This window comes from Ambystoma mexicanum, chromosome 8 (assembly GCF_040938575.1).
Source record: "Ambystoma mexicanum isolate Mex_15411 chromosome 8, UKY_AmexF1_1, whole genome shotgun sequence".
Classification (NCBI taxonomy): domain Eukaryota; kingdom Metazoa; phylum Chordata; class Amphibia; order Caudata; family Ambystomatidae; genus Ambystoma; species Ambystoma mexicanum.
This window is the reverse complement of record NC_090929.1, coordinates 1683366561-1683382542: the sequence shown is the minus strand read 5'-3', so window position 1 is coordinate 1683382542 and position 15982 is coordinate 1683366561. Positions and strand designations below refer to the sequence as shown.

The window sequence follows — 15982 nt, the reverse complement described above, 5'->3', positions numbered from 1 at the left end:
GGGTGGATATGCATTAATGCCACTGTAGAAGCTGACACAGGATGCGCACAGGGAGGAGCTGGCGGATATGCATTAATGCCACTGTAGAGGCTGACACAGGATATGCACAGGGAGGAGCAAGCGAATATGCATTAATGCCACTGTAGAAGCTGACAAAGGATATGCACAGGGAGCAGGAGGATATGCATTAATGCCACTGTAGAAGCTGACACAGGATATGCACAGGGAGGAGCAGGCGGAAATGCATTAATCCCACTGTAGAAGCTGACACAGGATATGCACAGGGAGGAGCAAGCGGATATGCATTAATGCCACTGTAGAAACTGACACAGGATATGCACAGGGAGCAGGCGGATATGCATTAATGCCACTGTAGAAGCTGACACAGGATATGCACAGGGAGGAGCAGGCGGATATGCATTAATGCCACTGTAGAAGCTGACACAGGATATGCACAGGGAGGAGCAGGCGGATATGCATTAATGCCACTGTAGAGGCTGACACGGGATATGCACATGGAGCGGGAGGATATGCATTAATGCCACTGTAGAGGCTGACACGGGATATGCACATGGAGCAGGAGGATATGCATTAATGCCACTGTAGAAGCTGACACAGGATATGCACATGGAGGAGCAGACAAATATGCATTAATGCCTCTGTAGAAGCTGCCATAGGATATGCATAGTGAGGAGCGGGTGGATATGCATTAATGCCACTGTAGAAGCTGACACAGGATGTGCACAGGGAGGAGCTGGCGGATATGCATTAATGCCACTGTAGAGGCTGACACAGGATATGCACCGGGAGGAGCAAGCGGATATGCATTAATGCCACTGTAGAAGCTGACACAGGATATGCACAGGGAGCAGGAGGATATGCATTAATGCCACTGTAGAAGCTGACACAGGATATGCACAGGGAGGAGCAGGCGGATATGCATTAATCCCACTGTAGAAGCTGATACAGGATATGCACAGGGAGGAGCAAGCGGATATGCATTAATGCCACTGTAGAAGCTGACACAGGATATGCACAGGGAGGAGCAGGCGGATATGCATTAATGCCACTGTAGAAGCTGACACAGGATATGCACAGGGAGCAGGAGGATATGCATTAATGCCACTGTAGAAGTTGCCACAGTATATGCATAGGGAGGAGCAGGCGGATATGCATTAATGCCACTGTAGAAGCTGCCACAGGATATGCACAGGGAGGAGCAGGCGGATATGCATTAATGCCACTGTAGAAGCTGACACAGGATATGCACAGGGAGGAGCAGGCGGATATGCATTAATGCCACTGTAGAAGCTGATACAGGATATGCACAGGGATGAGCAGGCGGATATGCATTAATGCCACTGAAGAAGCTGACACAGGATATGCACAGGGAACAGGCGTCTATGCATTAATGCCACTGTGGAAGCTGACACAGGATATGCACAGGGAGGAGCAGGTGGATATGCATCAATGCCACTGTAGAAGCTGACACAGGATATACACAGGGAGGACCAGGCGGATATGCATCATGCCACTGTTGAAGCTGACACAGGATATACACAGGGAGGAGCAGGCAGATATGCATTAATGCCACTGTAGAAGCTGACACAGGATATGCACAGGGAGGAGCAGGCGGATATGCATTAATGCCACTGTAGAAGCTGACACAGGATATGCACAGGGAGGAGCAGGCGGATATGCATTAATGCCACTGTAGAAGCTGACACAGGATATGCACAGGGAACAGGCAGATATGCATTAATGCCACTGTAGAAACTGACACAGGATATGCACAGGGAGGAGCAGGTGGATATGCATCAATGCCACTGTAGAAGCTGACAGAAGATATGCACAGGGAGGAGCAGGCGGATATGCATCAATGCCACTGTTGAAGCTGACACAGGATATACACAGGGAGGAGCAGGCGGATATGCATTAATGCCACTGTAGAAGCTGACACAGGATATGCACAGGGAGGAGCAGTCGGATATGCATCAATACCACTGTTGAAGCTGACACAGGATATGCACAGGGAGGAGCAGTAGGATATGCATTAATGCCACTGTAGAAGCTGACACAGGATATACACAGGGAGGAGCAGGCGGATATGCATTAATGCCACTGTAGAAGCTGACACAGGATATGCACAGGGAGGAGCAGGCGGATATGCATCAATGCCACTGTAGAAGCTGACACAGGATATGCACAGGGAGGAGCAGGCGGATATGCATCAATGCCACTGTTGAAGGTGACACAGGATATGCACAGGGAGGAGCAGGCGGATATGCGTTAATGCCACTGTAGAAGCTGACACAGGATAAGCACAGGGAGGAGCAGTAGGATATGCATTATTGCCACTGTAGAAGCTGACACAGGATATGCACAGGGAGGAGCAGGCGGATATGCGTTAATGCCACTGTAGAAGCTGACACAGGATATGCACAGGGAGGAGCAGGCGGATATGCGTTAATGCCACTGTAGAAGCTGACACAGGATATGGACAGGGAGGAGCAGGCGGATATGCATTAATGCCACTGTAGAAGCTGACACAGGATAAGCACAGGGAGGAGCAGGCGAATATGGGCATGTATGGACCAGGATATAGAGGTGGAGGCACTCCCCTGGGGGTAAAGTGTGAGGGGGGTAGGCTGCTTGGCCAGGAAGTAGCTGCAGTGTGCAGTGCTGGTGGGGGCACAGGTGGAGTAGGCAGTGGTGCCAGGACTGTCAGCATTACACAGCGCCTCTGTGATGGATGGAGAATTGGATCTAATCATGTGTTCTGTCTGCTCACTCACCACTGGCTGCTGTCCCCTGATACTCAGACCCTGAATTAAAGAGTGAGGTCGGAGGAGGCATGGCGTGCAACCTTCTGCCACACTTTCATGCTCAAGTGCTGGTGGAAGCCCTGCCTCGCCCGTGCCCCCCTGATACTGAAACTGATGATCAATTTAGGGGTGAACAGAGATAGTTGGAGGGCAGCGGCAGCATTGCCACCCTAACCTCCCCTAATCCAGCCCTCTGGTGGGTGGGTAATGCAGCCCTCTGACAGATGGATAATCCAGCCCTCTGGTGGGGGGGTAATGCAGCCCTCTGACAGATGGATAATCCAGCCCTCTGGTGGGGGGGGGGGTAATGCAGCCCTCTGACAGATGGATAATCCAGCCCTCTGGTGGGTGGGTAATGCAGCCCTCTGACAGATGGATAATCCAGCCCTCTGGTGGGTGGGTAATGCAGCCCTCTGACAGATGGATAATCCAGCCCTCTGGTGGGGGGGGGGTAATGCAGCCCTCTGACAGATGGATAATCCAGCCCTCTGGTGGGGGGGGGTAATGCAGCCCTCTGACAGATGGATAATCCAGCCCTCTGGTGGGTGGGTAATGCAGCCCTCTGACAGATGGATAATCCAGCCCTCTGGTGGGTGGGTAATGCAGCCCTCTGACAGATGGATAATCCAGCCCTCTGGTGGGTGGGTAATGCAGCCCTCTGATAGATGGGTAATGCAGTCCTCCGATAGGTGGGCAATGCATCCCTCTGATGGGTGGGTAATGCAGCCCTCTGATAGATGGGTAATGCAGTCCTCCGATAGGTGGGCAATGCATCCCTCTGATAGATGGGTAATGCAGTCCTACGATAGGTGGGCAATGCAGCCCTCTGACGGGTGGGTAATGCAGCCCTCTGGTGGGTGGGTAATGCAGCCCTCCGATAGGTGGGCAATGCATCCCTCTGATGGGTGGGTAATGCAGCCCTCTGATGGGTGGGTAATGCAGCCCTCTGATGGGTGGGCAATGCAGCCCTCTGGTGGGGGGGTAATGCAGCCCTCTGACAGATGGATAATGCAGTCCTCCGATAGGTGGGCAATGCATCCCTCTGATGGGTGGGTAATGCAGCCCTCTGATGGGTGGGTAATGCATCCCTCTGACGGGTGGGTAATGCAGCCCTCTGATGGGTGGGCAATGCAGCCCTCTGATGGGTGGGCAATGCAGCCCTGTGGTGGGTGGGTAATGCAGCCCTCTGATGGGTGGGCAATGCAGCCCTCTGATAGGTGGGCAATGCATCCCTCTGATGGGTGGGTAATGCAGCCCTCTGATGGGTGGGTAATGCATCCCTCTGATGGGTGGGTAATGCAGCCCTCTGGTGGGTGGGTAATGCAGCCCTCTGATAGATAGGTAATGCAGTCCTCCGATAGGTGGGCAATGCATCCCTCTGATGGGTGGGTAATGCAGCCCTGTGGTGGGTGGGTAATGCAGCCCTCTGATGGGTGAGTAATGCAGCCCTGTGGTGGGTGGGTAATGCAGCCCTGTGGTGGGTGGGTAATGCAGCCCTCTGATGGGTGGGTAATGCAGCCCTCTGATGGGTGGGTAATGCAGCCCTCTGATGGGTGGGTAATGCAGCCCTCTGATGGGTGGGTAATGCAGCCCTCTGGTGGGTGGGTAATGCAGCCCTCTGATAGATGGGTAATGCAGCCCTCTGGTGGGTGGGTAATGCAGCCCTCTGATAGATGGGTAATGCAGTCCTCCGATAGGTGGGCAATGCATCCCTCTGGTGAGTGGGTAATGCAGCCCTCTGGTGGGTGGGTAATGCAGCCCTCTGGTGGGTGGGTAATGCAGCCCTCTGATAGATAGGTAATGCAGTCCTCCGATAGGTGGGCAATGCATCCCTCTGATGGGTGGGTAATGCAGCCCTCTGATGGGTGGGCAATGCAGCCCTCTGATGGGTGGGCAATGCAGCCCTCTGATGGGTGGGTAATGCAGCCCTCTGATGGGTGGGTAATGCAGCCCTGTGGTGGGTGGATTATAAAGCATTACTATATAGTTCAGGCCTCTTACCTTGGGTTGAGAGACATCATGCGAATTCCGATATATTTCTTCTTAGTCACTGTTTTCCCTGCAATAGAAATTAAATATAGCGCATAAATGAAATCCGTATTTGCGACACTGTGAGGGGCACGTGCAGTTAATAATGCCAAGACAGTCAGACAATGACAGCTATAGAGAGAATCAGATACAATCTTCTTAAAATAACCTATTCCAGATCTCTTTACCCATGCTAGCTTCATCCTCAAGAATCGTCAACAATAAGGATGGCAAGGATTGCAAGGCATACCTGTTTTGGGTGATGCCCACCTGGCATAGTGAGCCATAGTTCACCTGGCGCTTCAGGGTCATTGGATGCATGGAGGGGTGTTTGGTGATGTCGTGTGGAATCAAGGAGGTTGAAAGGGGCCACCAGGAGGAGGACAGAGAGAACATCAAAGAGGAGAGGCGAAGAAATAAGGAGAGACGGGGACATGGTTGGGAGGGATACACAGGCTAGTGAGAAAGAGAGAAGATGCCAGTGTGCGGAAAGAGAGAGAGAGAGAGAGAGAGAGATTAGGAGGAGGCAGCCCGTTAGCCGGATAAGTGTGAGCCCTGGAGGGGCGGAGATGCGAGCATGTAGAGGGGTGTAGCATGTAGAAGGTGTAGCATGTAGAGGGGTGTAGCATGTAGAGGGGTGTAGCATGTAGAGGGTGTAGCATGTAGAGGGGTGTAGCATGTAGAGGGGTGTAGCATGTAGAGGGGTGTAGCATGTAGAGGGGTGTAGCATGTAGAGGGTGTAGCATGTAGAGGGGTGTAGCATGTAGAGGGTGTAGCATGTAGAGGGCTGTAGCATGTAGAGGGGTGTAGCATGTAGAGGGTGTAGCATGTAGAGGGGTGTAGCATGTAGAGGGTTGTAGCATGTAGAGGGTGTAGCATGTAGAGGGGTGTAGCATGTAGAGGGGTGTAGCATGTAGAGGGGTGTTGAGCAGGTGCAAGAGGAGAGACAGGTTAGAAAGCAGAGGAGGTGCGGGACAGGATCCCTTAGGTATGAGACAGTCACCGCCCGCCAAGGAGGAAAGCAAGGATGGGCCTGGGGAATAAAACCAGGGCCCTGCGAAATTGAGGGGACAAGGAAGCAAAAGTGGGGACATTAGGTAAACACGGCCCACCAGTCCATTGGTGGAATCGCTGGGATCTTGTTTATAACTAGCTGGCTTCTACCCTTGTGCAGGCCTAGCAGGCAAACACACATGCACCCTGAGAACCAGGGCCAGGGTGCCACCTGGCACCGAGGATTAGACGCCGGTGACCCGAGACAAGAAATAAACGCAGGGCCATTCAACAAGATTGATCACCCATAACGGGGAAAACACCTAGAAACCTGGATCAGGATTGGCAAAATACAGACTTGAAAGGTTAACGAAAGGCGAAGCCATCCTGTTGCTGTTCAAGTTTTTTCTTGGCATGTTCCTAGTTTGGCCCACATCTGTAAATGCTCCCAATAAGCCATCGCCTGAACACATCGGCTTCCTGGCAGCACCTTGCGCCTTATGTTGACCCTATTCGGCTTCCTGGCAGCACCTTGCGCCTTATGTTGACCCTATTCGGCTTCCTGGCAGCACCTTGGGCCTTATGTTGACCCTTTATGTTGACCCTATTCGGCTTCCTGGCAGCACCTTGTCCCTTATGTTGACCCTAGTCGGCTTCCTGGCAGCACCTTGTGCCTTATGTTGCCCCTAGTCGGCTTCCTGGCAGCACCTTGTGCCTTATGTTGACCCTAGTCGGCTTCCTGGCAGCAGCTTGTGCCTTATGTTGCCCCTAGTCGGCTTCCTGGCAGCAGCTTGTGCCTTATGTTGACCCTATTCGGCTTCCTGGCAGCAGCTTGTGCCTTATGTTGCCCCTAGTCGGCTTCCTGGCAGCAGCTTGTGCCTTATGTTGGCCCTATTCGGCTTCCTGGCAGCACCTTGGGCCTTATGTTGACCCTATTCGGCTTCCTGGCAGCACCTTGGGCCTTATGTTGACCCTTTATGTTGGCCCTATTCGGCTTCCTGCAGCAGCTTGTGCCTTATGTTGCCCCTAGTCGGCTTCCTGGCAGCACCTTGTGCCTTATGTTGACCCTAGTCGGCTTCCTGGCAGCACCTTGTGCCTTATGTTGGCCCTATTCGGCTTCCTGGCAGCACCTTGGGCCTTATGTTGACCCTTATGTTGCCCCTAGTCGGCTTCCTGGCAGCACCTTGTGCCTTATGTTGACCCTAGTCGGCTTCCTGGCAGCACCTTGTGCCTTATGTTGACCCTAGTCGGCTTCCTGGCAGCAGCTTGTGCCTTATGTTGGCCCTATTCGGCTTCCTGGCAGCACCTTGGGCCTTATGTTGACCCTATTCGGCTTCCTGGCAGCACCTTGTGCCTTATGTTGACCCTAGTCGGCTTCCTGGCAGCACCTTGGGCCTTATGTTGACCCTATTCGGCTTCCTGGCAGCACCTTGGGCCTTATGTTGCCCTTTATGTTGACCCTATTCGGCTTCCTGGCAGCACCTTGTCCCTTATGTTGACCCTAGTCGGCTTCCTGGCAGCACCTTGTGCCTTATGTTGACCCTAGACAGCTTCCTGGCAGCACCTTGTGCCTTATCTTGACCCTATTTGGCTTCCTGGCAGCAGCTTGTGCTTTATGTTGGCTCTATTCGGCTTCCTGGCAGCAGCTTGTGCCTTATGTTGGCTCTATTCGGCTTCCTGCCCTTTATGTTGATCCTATTCGGCTGGAGTTCGTTGTGTTGTACTGAGGGCCAATAGCTATCTGATTTTGCTCTTTGTTTTGTAATTGAATTCAGTATAGAATAAAGTACTTTGTATGTTCCTTTGTAACCCGTGTCTGGTGTATTTCCTTTTGGGGTACTCTGCCTCGATATTTTATTTCTGTTTTCACACCCTGTGCCTTGACCCCATTCGGCTTCCTGGCAGCACCTTGTGGTACGCTTGGCACATGGGCCAGGAGATTCTTGGCACCAAAGCTGGCTTGAGCCTTCTGCTGCTACCACCGCTACCGAGCTCAGAAGTGGGCTGCCTTTCAAGGGTCCTTGGTTGATAGTTAGGCTGACGTGACACCTCAGCCGTCCCTGGAACCAACTGGGAGAGGTCGCGCAGGCCTGTCCAGTAAGAACCGGTCCCCGGCCTGGCTGCATGAAGGTGAAATGGGGCAGGCTCCAATGCAACCACTCTGATAGGTTTTCCAATGGCGGAACTGCAGACCAACATCTGTGACATTTGGCAAGTAGCAGGGCCCAGTGAGGGCAACCCCATGAGCTGCAGGAAGCTGCGTCTCGGTGTCCCTGACTTGATGAAGAGCACTGGGGAGCAGGTGCTCGATGGGTCTGGAAACAGGGAGGACGGGCCAGGGCACGGACCAGGTCACCCATGCACCCGGGCTTTCTGTTTGATTGGGTATAAGTCATGCTACCGCACACATGGACACCTCACCTGGCCTGTGAGGCCTGGGCGTGCGTCCGGTGAAACCCCACCCAGGAAGGCTAATGTAAAAGCATGCTACAGAGCTCGGCTTTCTCCTCGGAGGCAGCAGGCACAGCGCCTTCCCTGCAGCAAATGGCTTCTAGGCATTATGCCTGCTATGTGTGGACTGCAGCCCTCTTTCCCACAGCTCAGGGCCCCCCTGGCAGAGCCGGGCTGCTTGCTGAGCTGGTGCCCCAGGAAGGATAGCAGTCTGCAATGCCTTCTTGTTACTGAGGGGCGCGAGGCATCCCTCTTTGGCAAAATGGCATAGATCGTGAAGCAGTGGCGCAGAGCTGTAGAAGGCCCGGGGTGCACCATACAGTGGTGCAGAGCTGCAGAGCCGGTATTCACCATGCAGTGGTGCAGTGGTGCAGAGCTGCCAAAGGCCCGGGGTGCACCATGCAGTGGTCCAGAGCTGTAGAAGGCCCGGGATGCACCATGCAGGGCTGCAGATCTGCAGAATGCCCGGGATGCACCATACAGTGGTGCAAAGCTGCAGAAGGCCCGGGATGCACCATGCAGTGGTGCAGAGTTGCAGACCCAGGATGCACCATGCAGTTGTGCAGAGCTGCAAAAGGCCCAGGATGCACCATGCAGTGGTGCAGAGCTGCAGAAGGCCCGGGTGCTCCATGCAGGGGTGCAGAGCTGTAGAAGGCCCGGAGTGCACCACTGCATCTTAACCACCAGCCTTCCAATTATTTCGTTGCATCCTCCTTTCCTGGAGACTACACCGTGCATTTCCCAAAGCTTCCACACGTCCACCCAACCAATCAGGATGTTCCAGCTTATCATGCACCCAACCAATCAGAGTGTTCCAGCCAGTGCCAGTCTTAGACCAGATTGCACCCCAGGCGGGAAGCATTGTTGGTGCCCACCAACCACCAAAAGGAATTACAACAAATATGTATGTTACAAATGTTCTTAATGGGCCACTCAATAAAGAAGGTTCCATGTGTTAATATCCCCGCATAATTATCACCATACAAATATATTGCCATATTTTTGCGGCGATATTAAGGCATGGAACCTGAGCGGGACACCCCCTCAACCCCTGCATTATTTTTAAAGGAGCGGGGGATACCCCCGCAACCCCTGCTCCCAAAACCCCAAAAAATTACCCCCAAACCCCCAAAATATCGCCTATGGCCGTTCTAGACGACCATATATACGGCAATATTTTGGTGGGGATAATATGTAGTGATACCATAAAAAATCAGATGCAAATGTAATACAAAATGCATACATTCGATACTAGGTGACGATCTTAGAATGTTACTGTAATGTTAATGTATTAGGAGTCCAAAAAGTAACTTTTCTTGACTTTGACATTGCAAATTCCAAGCATAAGCACACATTTCTAACAATTAGACATGAGAACATTTGCGTAAGTGCCTAAGTTACAGACTGGTCTGAAATGCCATTTTCACTGCAAAGTGTGTGATCCTGGACACGTGATTACATAAATGCCAACATCATCCATTCTATTAGGGAGATGCTAGCCCAGTCCTGGACTTAGGTTTGCATTCTGGGACCTGTAGTCCTAGATTTATAATGGGTAAATCCAGTACGACAAGACCCAGAATGCAAAGTTAAATGCAGGACTGGCCTATCATCCCTTGACTGAAATAGATATGTTGGCCTGCATGGTGTATGCTATTATAAAAAGGCTCCTTCATGGCATTTTGTTTAATTTATATGTCAGCTTTTTAGAATACCAACTTTGGTTGGGTGATAATGTATTTGTTCTATATAAAGTGTTTTGGTGAAAGCTCTATATAAACAACATATCATTATCATTACTGTATTTGTGAAACTCCCCTACCGAACACTCTGCTCTCGTACAAGGTGTAGTCAACCAATTATAAAATAGAGGCACCCACACTGTACATTGGTGACCATTCTACTCAAGCAGGACTGGCTGAAGATGTGTGGGGGCCCATTCAACATGACAGTTACAGGCCCCCTGCTTAGAGTGAAAACAGTCTGCAGCACCTGTGGGTTGCATACATTACAATGGCAACAAAGGTAAGGTTAATAGCCACCCATTATCACAAGATGGTCAGGCGCCAGGGAGCTTAAACATGAAATGCCCACTGAAGAGCTCTAAACCCTTCTTTGTCAACAAATGGCTGATGTGGAGTAACCAGTGTTGGAAGGCACTGAGATGATAACACTTCTGTATATCCTTTGGGAAGAGAAAACACAGCTTTAGAAATGAATATATGGAAAGACTGCTGACCGGCAACCTGGGGGCAGTTGCTGGGGGCCCCTGAGGCTCAAGACACCTTTCATTTGAAAAAGTTGAAAAGCCCCAATGCCGTCCATGTACTTGTGTACAGTGGGCTTCGCTAGGTACGAAGTCCTTCAGCATTCATTCACCACCTAAGGAAACTGCACAGGCCTCAGAAACTACAGTTCAGCACCCTCTTTGGCAGTGATCTTAAAAGCTTCCTATCTAGAGCAGTGGCATGACGCAGAGGCCAGTCTCCTGTCCTGAGAGTTCAGAACTGGCCTGCCTGAAATATACCTCGGCGCAGAACTAGGTGCTTTCCCTTAGGGGTGGGGGGTTGACTCATTCACCTGCGTGATGCTGCAGGTGCTCATTTACCTGCAGTTCTAGTGAAAATCTACATTGGGAATTTCCATCACACCACTGGAATATGAGTGCAAAATGACCATTTACATAGATTACATGCATAGGATATATGATTTCTCTGATGAGGAAGACATTACAAGTGCCTCTGTTCTGCTCCACCTCCTCGTCCCACTGTGGGCGATACCATTGCAGCACTTAGATAATATGACACTGCTTGTGACACCTCCTCCTGAGTCCTGCCCTGACTGGACCTTCTACTCCTGTGCCTGGGTCTTGATCCTTCAAGCCTGATGGCGATTGATCTCTTTAGAGTATCCGGTCCCTGCTGTCTGGCCAAAGTATGAGCTGACTGAAAAGCCCAGACAGCTGAACAATCACCCTCTGACTGCAGCGCATGCGCTGAGTACGAGGCACGTGTGGGCAGACCTGGCCGGGCCCGAAGAACTGATAAGCAACACATGTTGCTTTTCACTAGGATCCAAATACCGACATGGAGACCCCAGATGCACTGCTAGCCTGAATTTTCCTACTGAGTCTGCTTCCGATTAGTACTTTGTTTTTTTATATCTAGGTAATAACGTAATGTACTTAACTTTAGCACAATAACATGAAATGATGCAGCATTGAAGCATCGAGCATAATGAATGATGGTGATATTGGAGCCCTTTTGGAGGAGTAGGACAGGCGCCCCCTAGAGCCTGGCCGCCTGTATGGCCTGATGCAAAGACCGGCCCTGGTTCCAGCTTGTCATGCACCCAACCAATCAGGATGTTCCAGCTTCTCATGCACCCAACCAATCAGGATGTTCCAGCTTCTCATGCACCCAACCAATCAGGATGTTCCAGCTTCTCATGCACCCAACCAATCAGGATGTTCCAGCTTCTCATGCACCCAACCAATCAGGATGTTCCAGCTTCTCATGCACCCAACCAATCAGGATGTTCCAGCTTCTCATGCAGACCCTTTACCTTTCATTTTCGCTTTGGAGCACAGGTGCAGGTGACATAATGTTCTCTGGTTCATAGTGATGGAGCACAGGTGGTGCTTTAGTGCCATCCAGTGAGGCTGCACATGTTGGCACAATAAGGCCACACTGGTCTGGCTTCTGGGTGGCACTTTAATGCCACAATAGTTTGGGCGCTTGAGTGGCACTTTAGCACCAGGCAGAGATAGCTAAGATATTGTTACATATGTTTGGGATGTGGGGTGCAGTAGATGGCACAGGCTGAAAGGTGGGGGGACCAGTAAGTGGGTGGGTCAGAGAAGTGTCACGCACACATCTCCTCCCACCTCTCTGTCTGGGACCTAGTCATATGACTGGCTGGTTGAAGAAGTTCCTTTCAGCAAAGCCAAAACTATTGGCATGGCAATTTTGAAGTGCCATTTGTTTGTATGCCTTTTTCTCTCCATACCTTTCCAATGCCCAACACAGATGGTCTGCCCTTTCATCTTGTGCCCTCTAGTTTGCTTTTAAACCCCTCTTACCTCTTTTTGAAATGATAATCTGTATGTATTTTTATTCAGGATTTTGATGTTTATTTGTGTTAAAAGGGTAGCCTGCTTGGGTGTAAAGTTTATCATCCCCTTGTGTTTACATTTGTCCCCTCCCTTGCGTCTCAATTTTATCCTCGACGTGGGTCTTCGATGTATTTATTATTGCTTTTTGAATTGATGTATCCCCCTCGGGGTCTCCAGTTTAACACCCCCTTGGGTCTCCAGTATGAACTCTCCTTGGGTTTATGGTTTATCCTTCTATTGGGTCTCTATTATAATCCTATGCTTGGGTGTAGAGTTCAATATCTCCTTGTGTTTAGACTTGTCCCTTAGCCGGGTCTCTATTATATCCTCTGCTTGGGTGTACAGTTCTTCATCCCCTTGTGTTTACACTTATCCCTTCCCCGGGTCTCTATTTTATCCTCTGCTTGGGTGTACAGTTCATCATCTCCTTGTGTTTACACTTACCCCTTCCCCGGGTCTCTATTCTATCCTCTGCTTGGGTGTACAGTTCATCATCCCCTTGTGTTTACACTTGTTCCTTCCCTTGGATTTCTGTTTTATCTTCCCTTTGTGTCTGTGGTTTAGCCTTCCCTTGGGTCTCTATTTTATCCTCTGCTTGGGTGGACAGTTCATCATCTCCTTGTGTTTACACCTGTACCTTACCCTGGGTCTCTAAGCTATCCTCTGCTTGGGTGTACAGTTCATCATCCCCTTGTGTTTACATGTGTTCCTTCCCTTGGATATCTGTTTTATCTTCCCTTTGTGTCTGTGGTTTAGCCTTCCCTTGGGTCTCTATTTTATCCTATGCTAGGGTGTACAGCTCATCATGTCCTTGTGTTTACACTTGTCCCTTCCCCAGGGTCTCTATTTTATCCTCTGCTTGGGTGTACAGTTCATCATCTCTTTGTGTTTACACTTGTCCCTTACCCTGGGTCTCTATGATATCCTCTGCTTGGTTGTACAGTTCATCATGTCCTTGTGTTTACACGTGTCCCTTCCCCTGGGTCTCTTTTATATCCTCTGCTTGGGTGTACAGCTCATCGTGTCCTTGTGTTTACAGTTGTCCCTTCCCCAGGGTCTCTATTTTATCCTCTGCTTGGGTATAATGTTTATCACCCCCTTGTGTTTGCACTTGTTCCTTCCCCTGGGTCTCTGTTTTTTCTTCCCTTTGTGTCTGTGGTTTAGCCTTCCCTTGGGTCTCTATTTTATCCTCTGCTTGGGTGGACAGCTTATCAGCCCCTTGTGTTTACATGTGTTCCTTTCATCGGGTCCCTATGTTATCTTTGACTTTATCCTCTCTAGTTTAAACTCTCCTTGGGTATCTATGTTATCCTCCCTTTGTGGCTGAGGTTTATCCTGCCCATGGGTCTCTGTTATCCTCTGCTTGGCTGTTCAGTTTGTTATATCCTTGTGTTTAAAGTTGTTCCTTCCCTTGGGTCTCTGTTTTATCTTCGGCTTGGGTCTTTGATTTATACTCTTTTTGGTCTACAGTTTATCATCCCCTTGGTCCTCCAATTTCACCTCTACTTTGTTCTAAGTTTTTTTTCCTTCTCTTGGGTTTGTAGTCTATGCCTCTCTGGGCCTCCAGTATCCTCCGCTTGGATGTCTAGGAACGCAAATGTCTAGAGGGAGAATATTTAGTAAGAGAGAGTTGTAGATAGTGTGGTCCCGGCACCAGACAGCCTTGTGCATGACAGAGGGATTTGATTTTAATATGTGAAGCAACCGGAAGGGAGTGTAGACTTTTCAGGGCAGGAGAGATGCGGTCCCTGGGCTTAAGGCCAAGGATAAGTCGGGATTAGTCGGAGGGGCCGCAGAGTGGAAGAGGTAGATTCAGGAGGAGGCTATTGCAATAGTCGAGCCTCGAGAGAACCAGGGCTCGGGTAACATTGAGCTTCTGGGGGAAGGTGAGAAAAGGTAGAATTCCTTTGAGAAGAAAGAGCTGGAAGTGGGACTTCTTGGCAATGTCCTGAGTGTGAGGGAGGAAGGAGAGCGAGGAGTCAAAGATGGCTCCAAGGTGTCTGGCTTCAGAAGACTGATCAGGGAGAGAGCCCATGGAGGAAGGCCAGAGTGAAGGGAAGAAGGTGGGATCAGGGGTCCCAATGGGAAGGATCTCTGTTTTGCTGTCACTGAGGCAGAGATCATTGGAAGTGCCACAGGCTGGGATGGCAGATAGGCAGTCAGGGATGATGGAAGGTGCAAGAGGGTCAGCAGGAAGTTTGAAAAAAAGTTGTGTGCCATCTGCATAACACTGGAAGTTGGGGGAGAAGGAGGAGATGAAGAGTGCCAGCTGTGTACAGTAGATGTTAAAGAGTCAAGGGGAGAGGATAGAACCCTGAGTGACACCACAGGTGGAGAAGGAAGTAGGAGAGGAGAAGGTGCCCAGGATGACTTGGGAAGAGCGGTCAGTTAGAAAGGAGGCCAGCCAGTTTAGTGCCCGATAAGAGATACCAAGGGTATTGTGGAGTCTTTGTATGAGGACCGAATGAAAGGCAGAGGAGAAATCATGTAGGATGAGGGCAGCTGGGGAGTTGGAATCAAGGGATGTGAGCAATTCTTCACGGGGGCTCATAAGAGCAGTTTCCGTGCATCTGGATGCAAGGAATCCAGATTGATGGTCTTGGAGACCACCAACAAGTTCAGGGTGAGAGTTGTGTTGGGGCAAGGCCAACTTTTCCAGCAGTTTCCCCAGGAAGGGGGTGATGGAAATAGGGCGGTAGTTGGCTGGCACGGGTAGGGGCCACTGAAGGTTTTTGTCAGGTGGGGCACACAAGGGAGTGCTTGAGGGAGGAGGGGAAAGAGCCAGTGTCAAATGAGTGATTGTTGTCCTGGAAGGTTCTGAATGAGCAAGGGGAAACCTGTTTGGAAGAGACCTTCATGGAGTGGACAACTCTGGTAACTTCTTCAGGTGTGACAGAGGAGAAGGAGGAGAAAGAGGAAGGAGAAGGGTAGGGGCCGAGTGTGGGGGCCAAGGGAGGCAAGTATGTGTGGGATGGGATGGAAGGGTGTGTAGCAAGTGGGGTCAGAATGCCCTGAGTTTTGGTGGCGAAGTGTGTGGCCAGTGCGTTGCAGCAGGCCTGGGAAGGAAGAAGGGAGGAGGAGACTGCGGTAGGGTTGGCTAGTTCCCTGCAGATTTTGAAAAGTTTGGTTGTGTTGTTGGATGCTCCAGATATCTGTGCCTGAATGTGGGCCCTTTTCTTGGCACGGATGGAGAGTCTGTATTGCCTTTGGAGCAGGCGGCAGGCCAGTTTGTCAGAGGGTGAGGCAGAAGTTTGCCACTTCTGTTCCACCGCTCTGCACTTTCGTTTCAGGGCTGCAAGTTCGGAGTCGTTCCAGGTGTACTGCTTAGAGGGGGGTTTCAGGCGGATCCTCATGACCGGGGCAAGAATGTCAAGAGTGTTGGTGACGGACAAGTTGAAGTTGTTGAGAGCAGTGTTGGTGGTAGAGTCTGAGTTGGGGGGGCTAAGAGGGATAAAGGTGGATGAGAAGGCAGCAGCTGACACTTGTTTCATCGGACGGATGTTTGTGAACGAGGTTGGCAGGGCTTTCTCAGGGCACTGGTGTGAGGCCTCAGTTGGCCTTCATTGATTCT

At 50.8% G+C, this 15982-nt stretch overlaps 1 protein-coding gene across 1 annotated transcript in view; it reads right to left on the bottom strand.

Moving 5' to 3' along the window:
- The window catches only part of HTRA1 (HtrA serine peptidase 1), a 515752-nt gene that overhangs the window by 43638 nt on the left and 456132 nt on the right, over positions 1 to 15982 (bottom strand). Inside the window, exon 7 of the mRNA XM_069611985.1 lies at positions 4827 to 4884. Coding sequence (XP_069468086.1) covers positions 4827 to 4884 — 58 coding nt within the window. The remainder of the gene's footprint in view (positions 1 to 4826; positions 4885 to 15982) is intronic.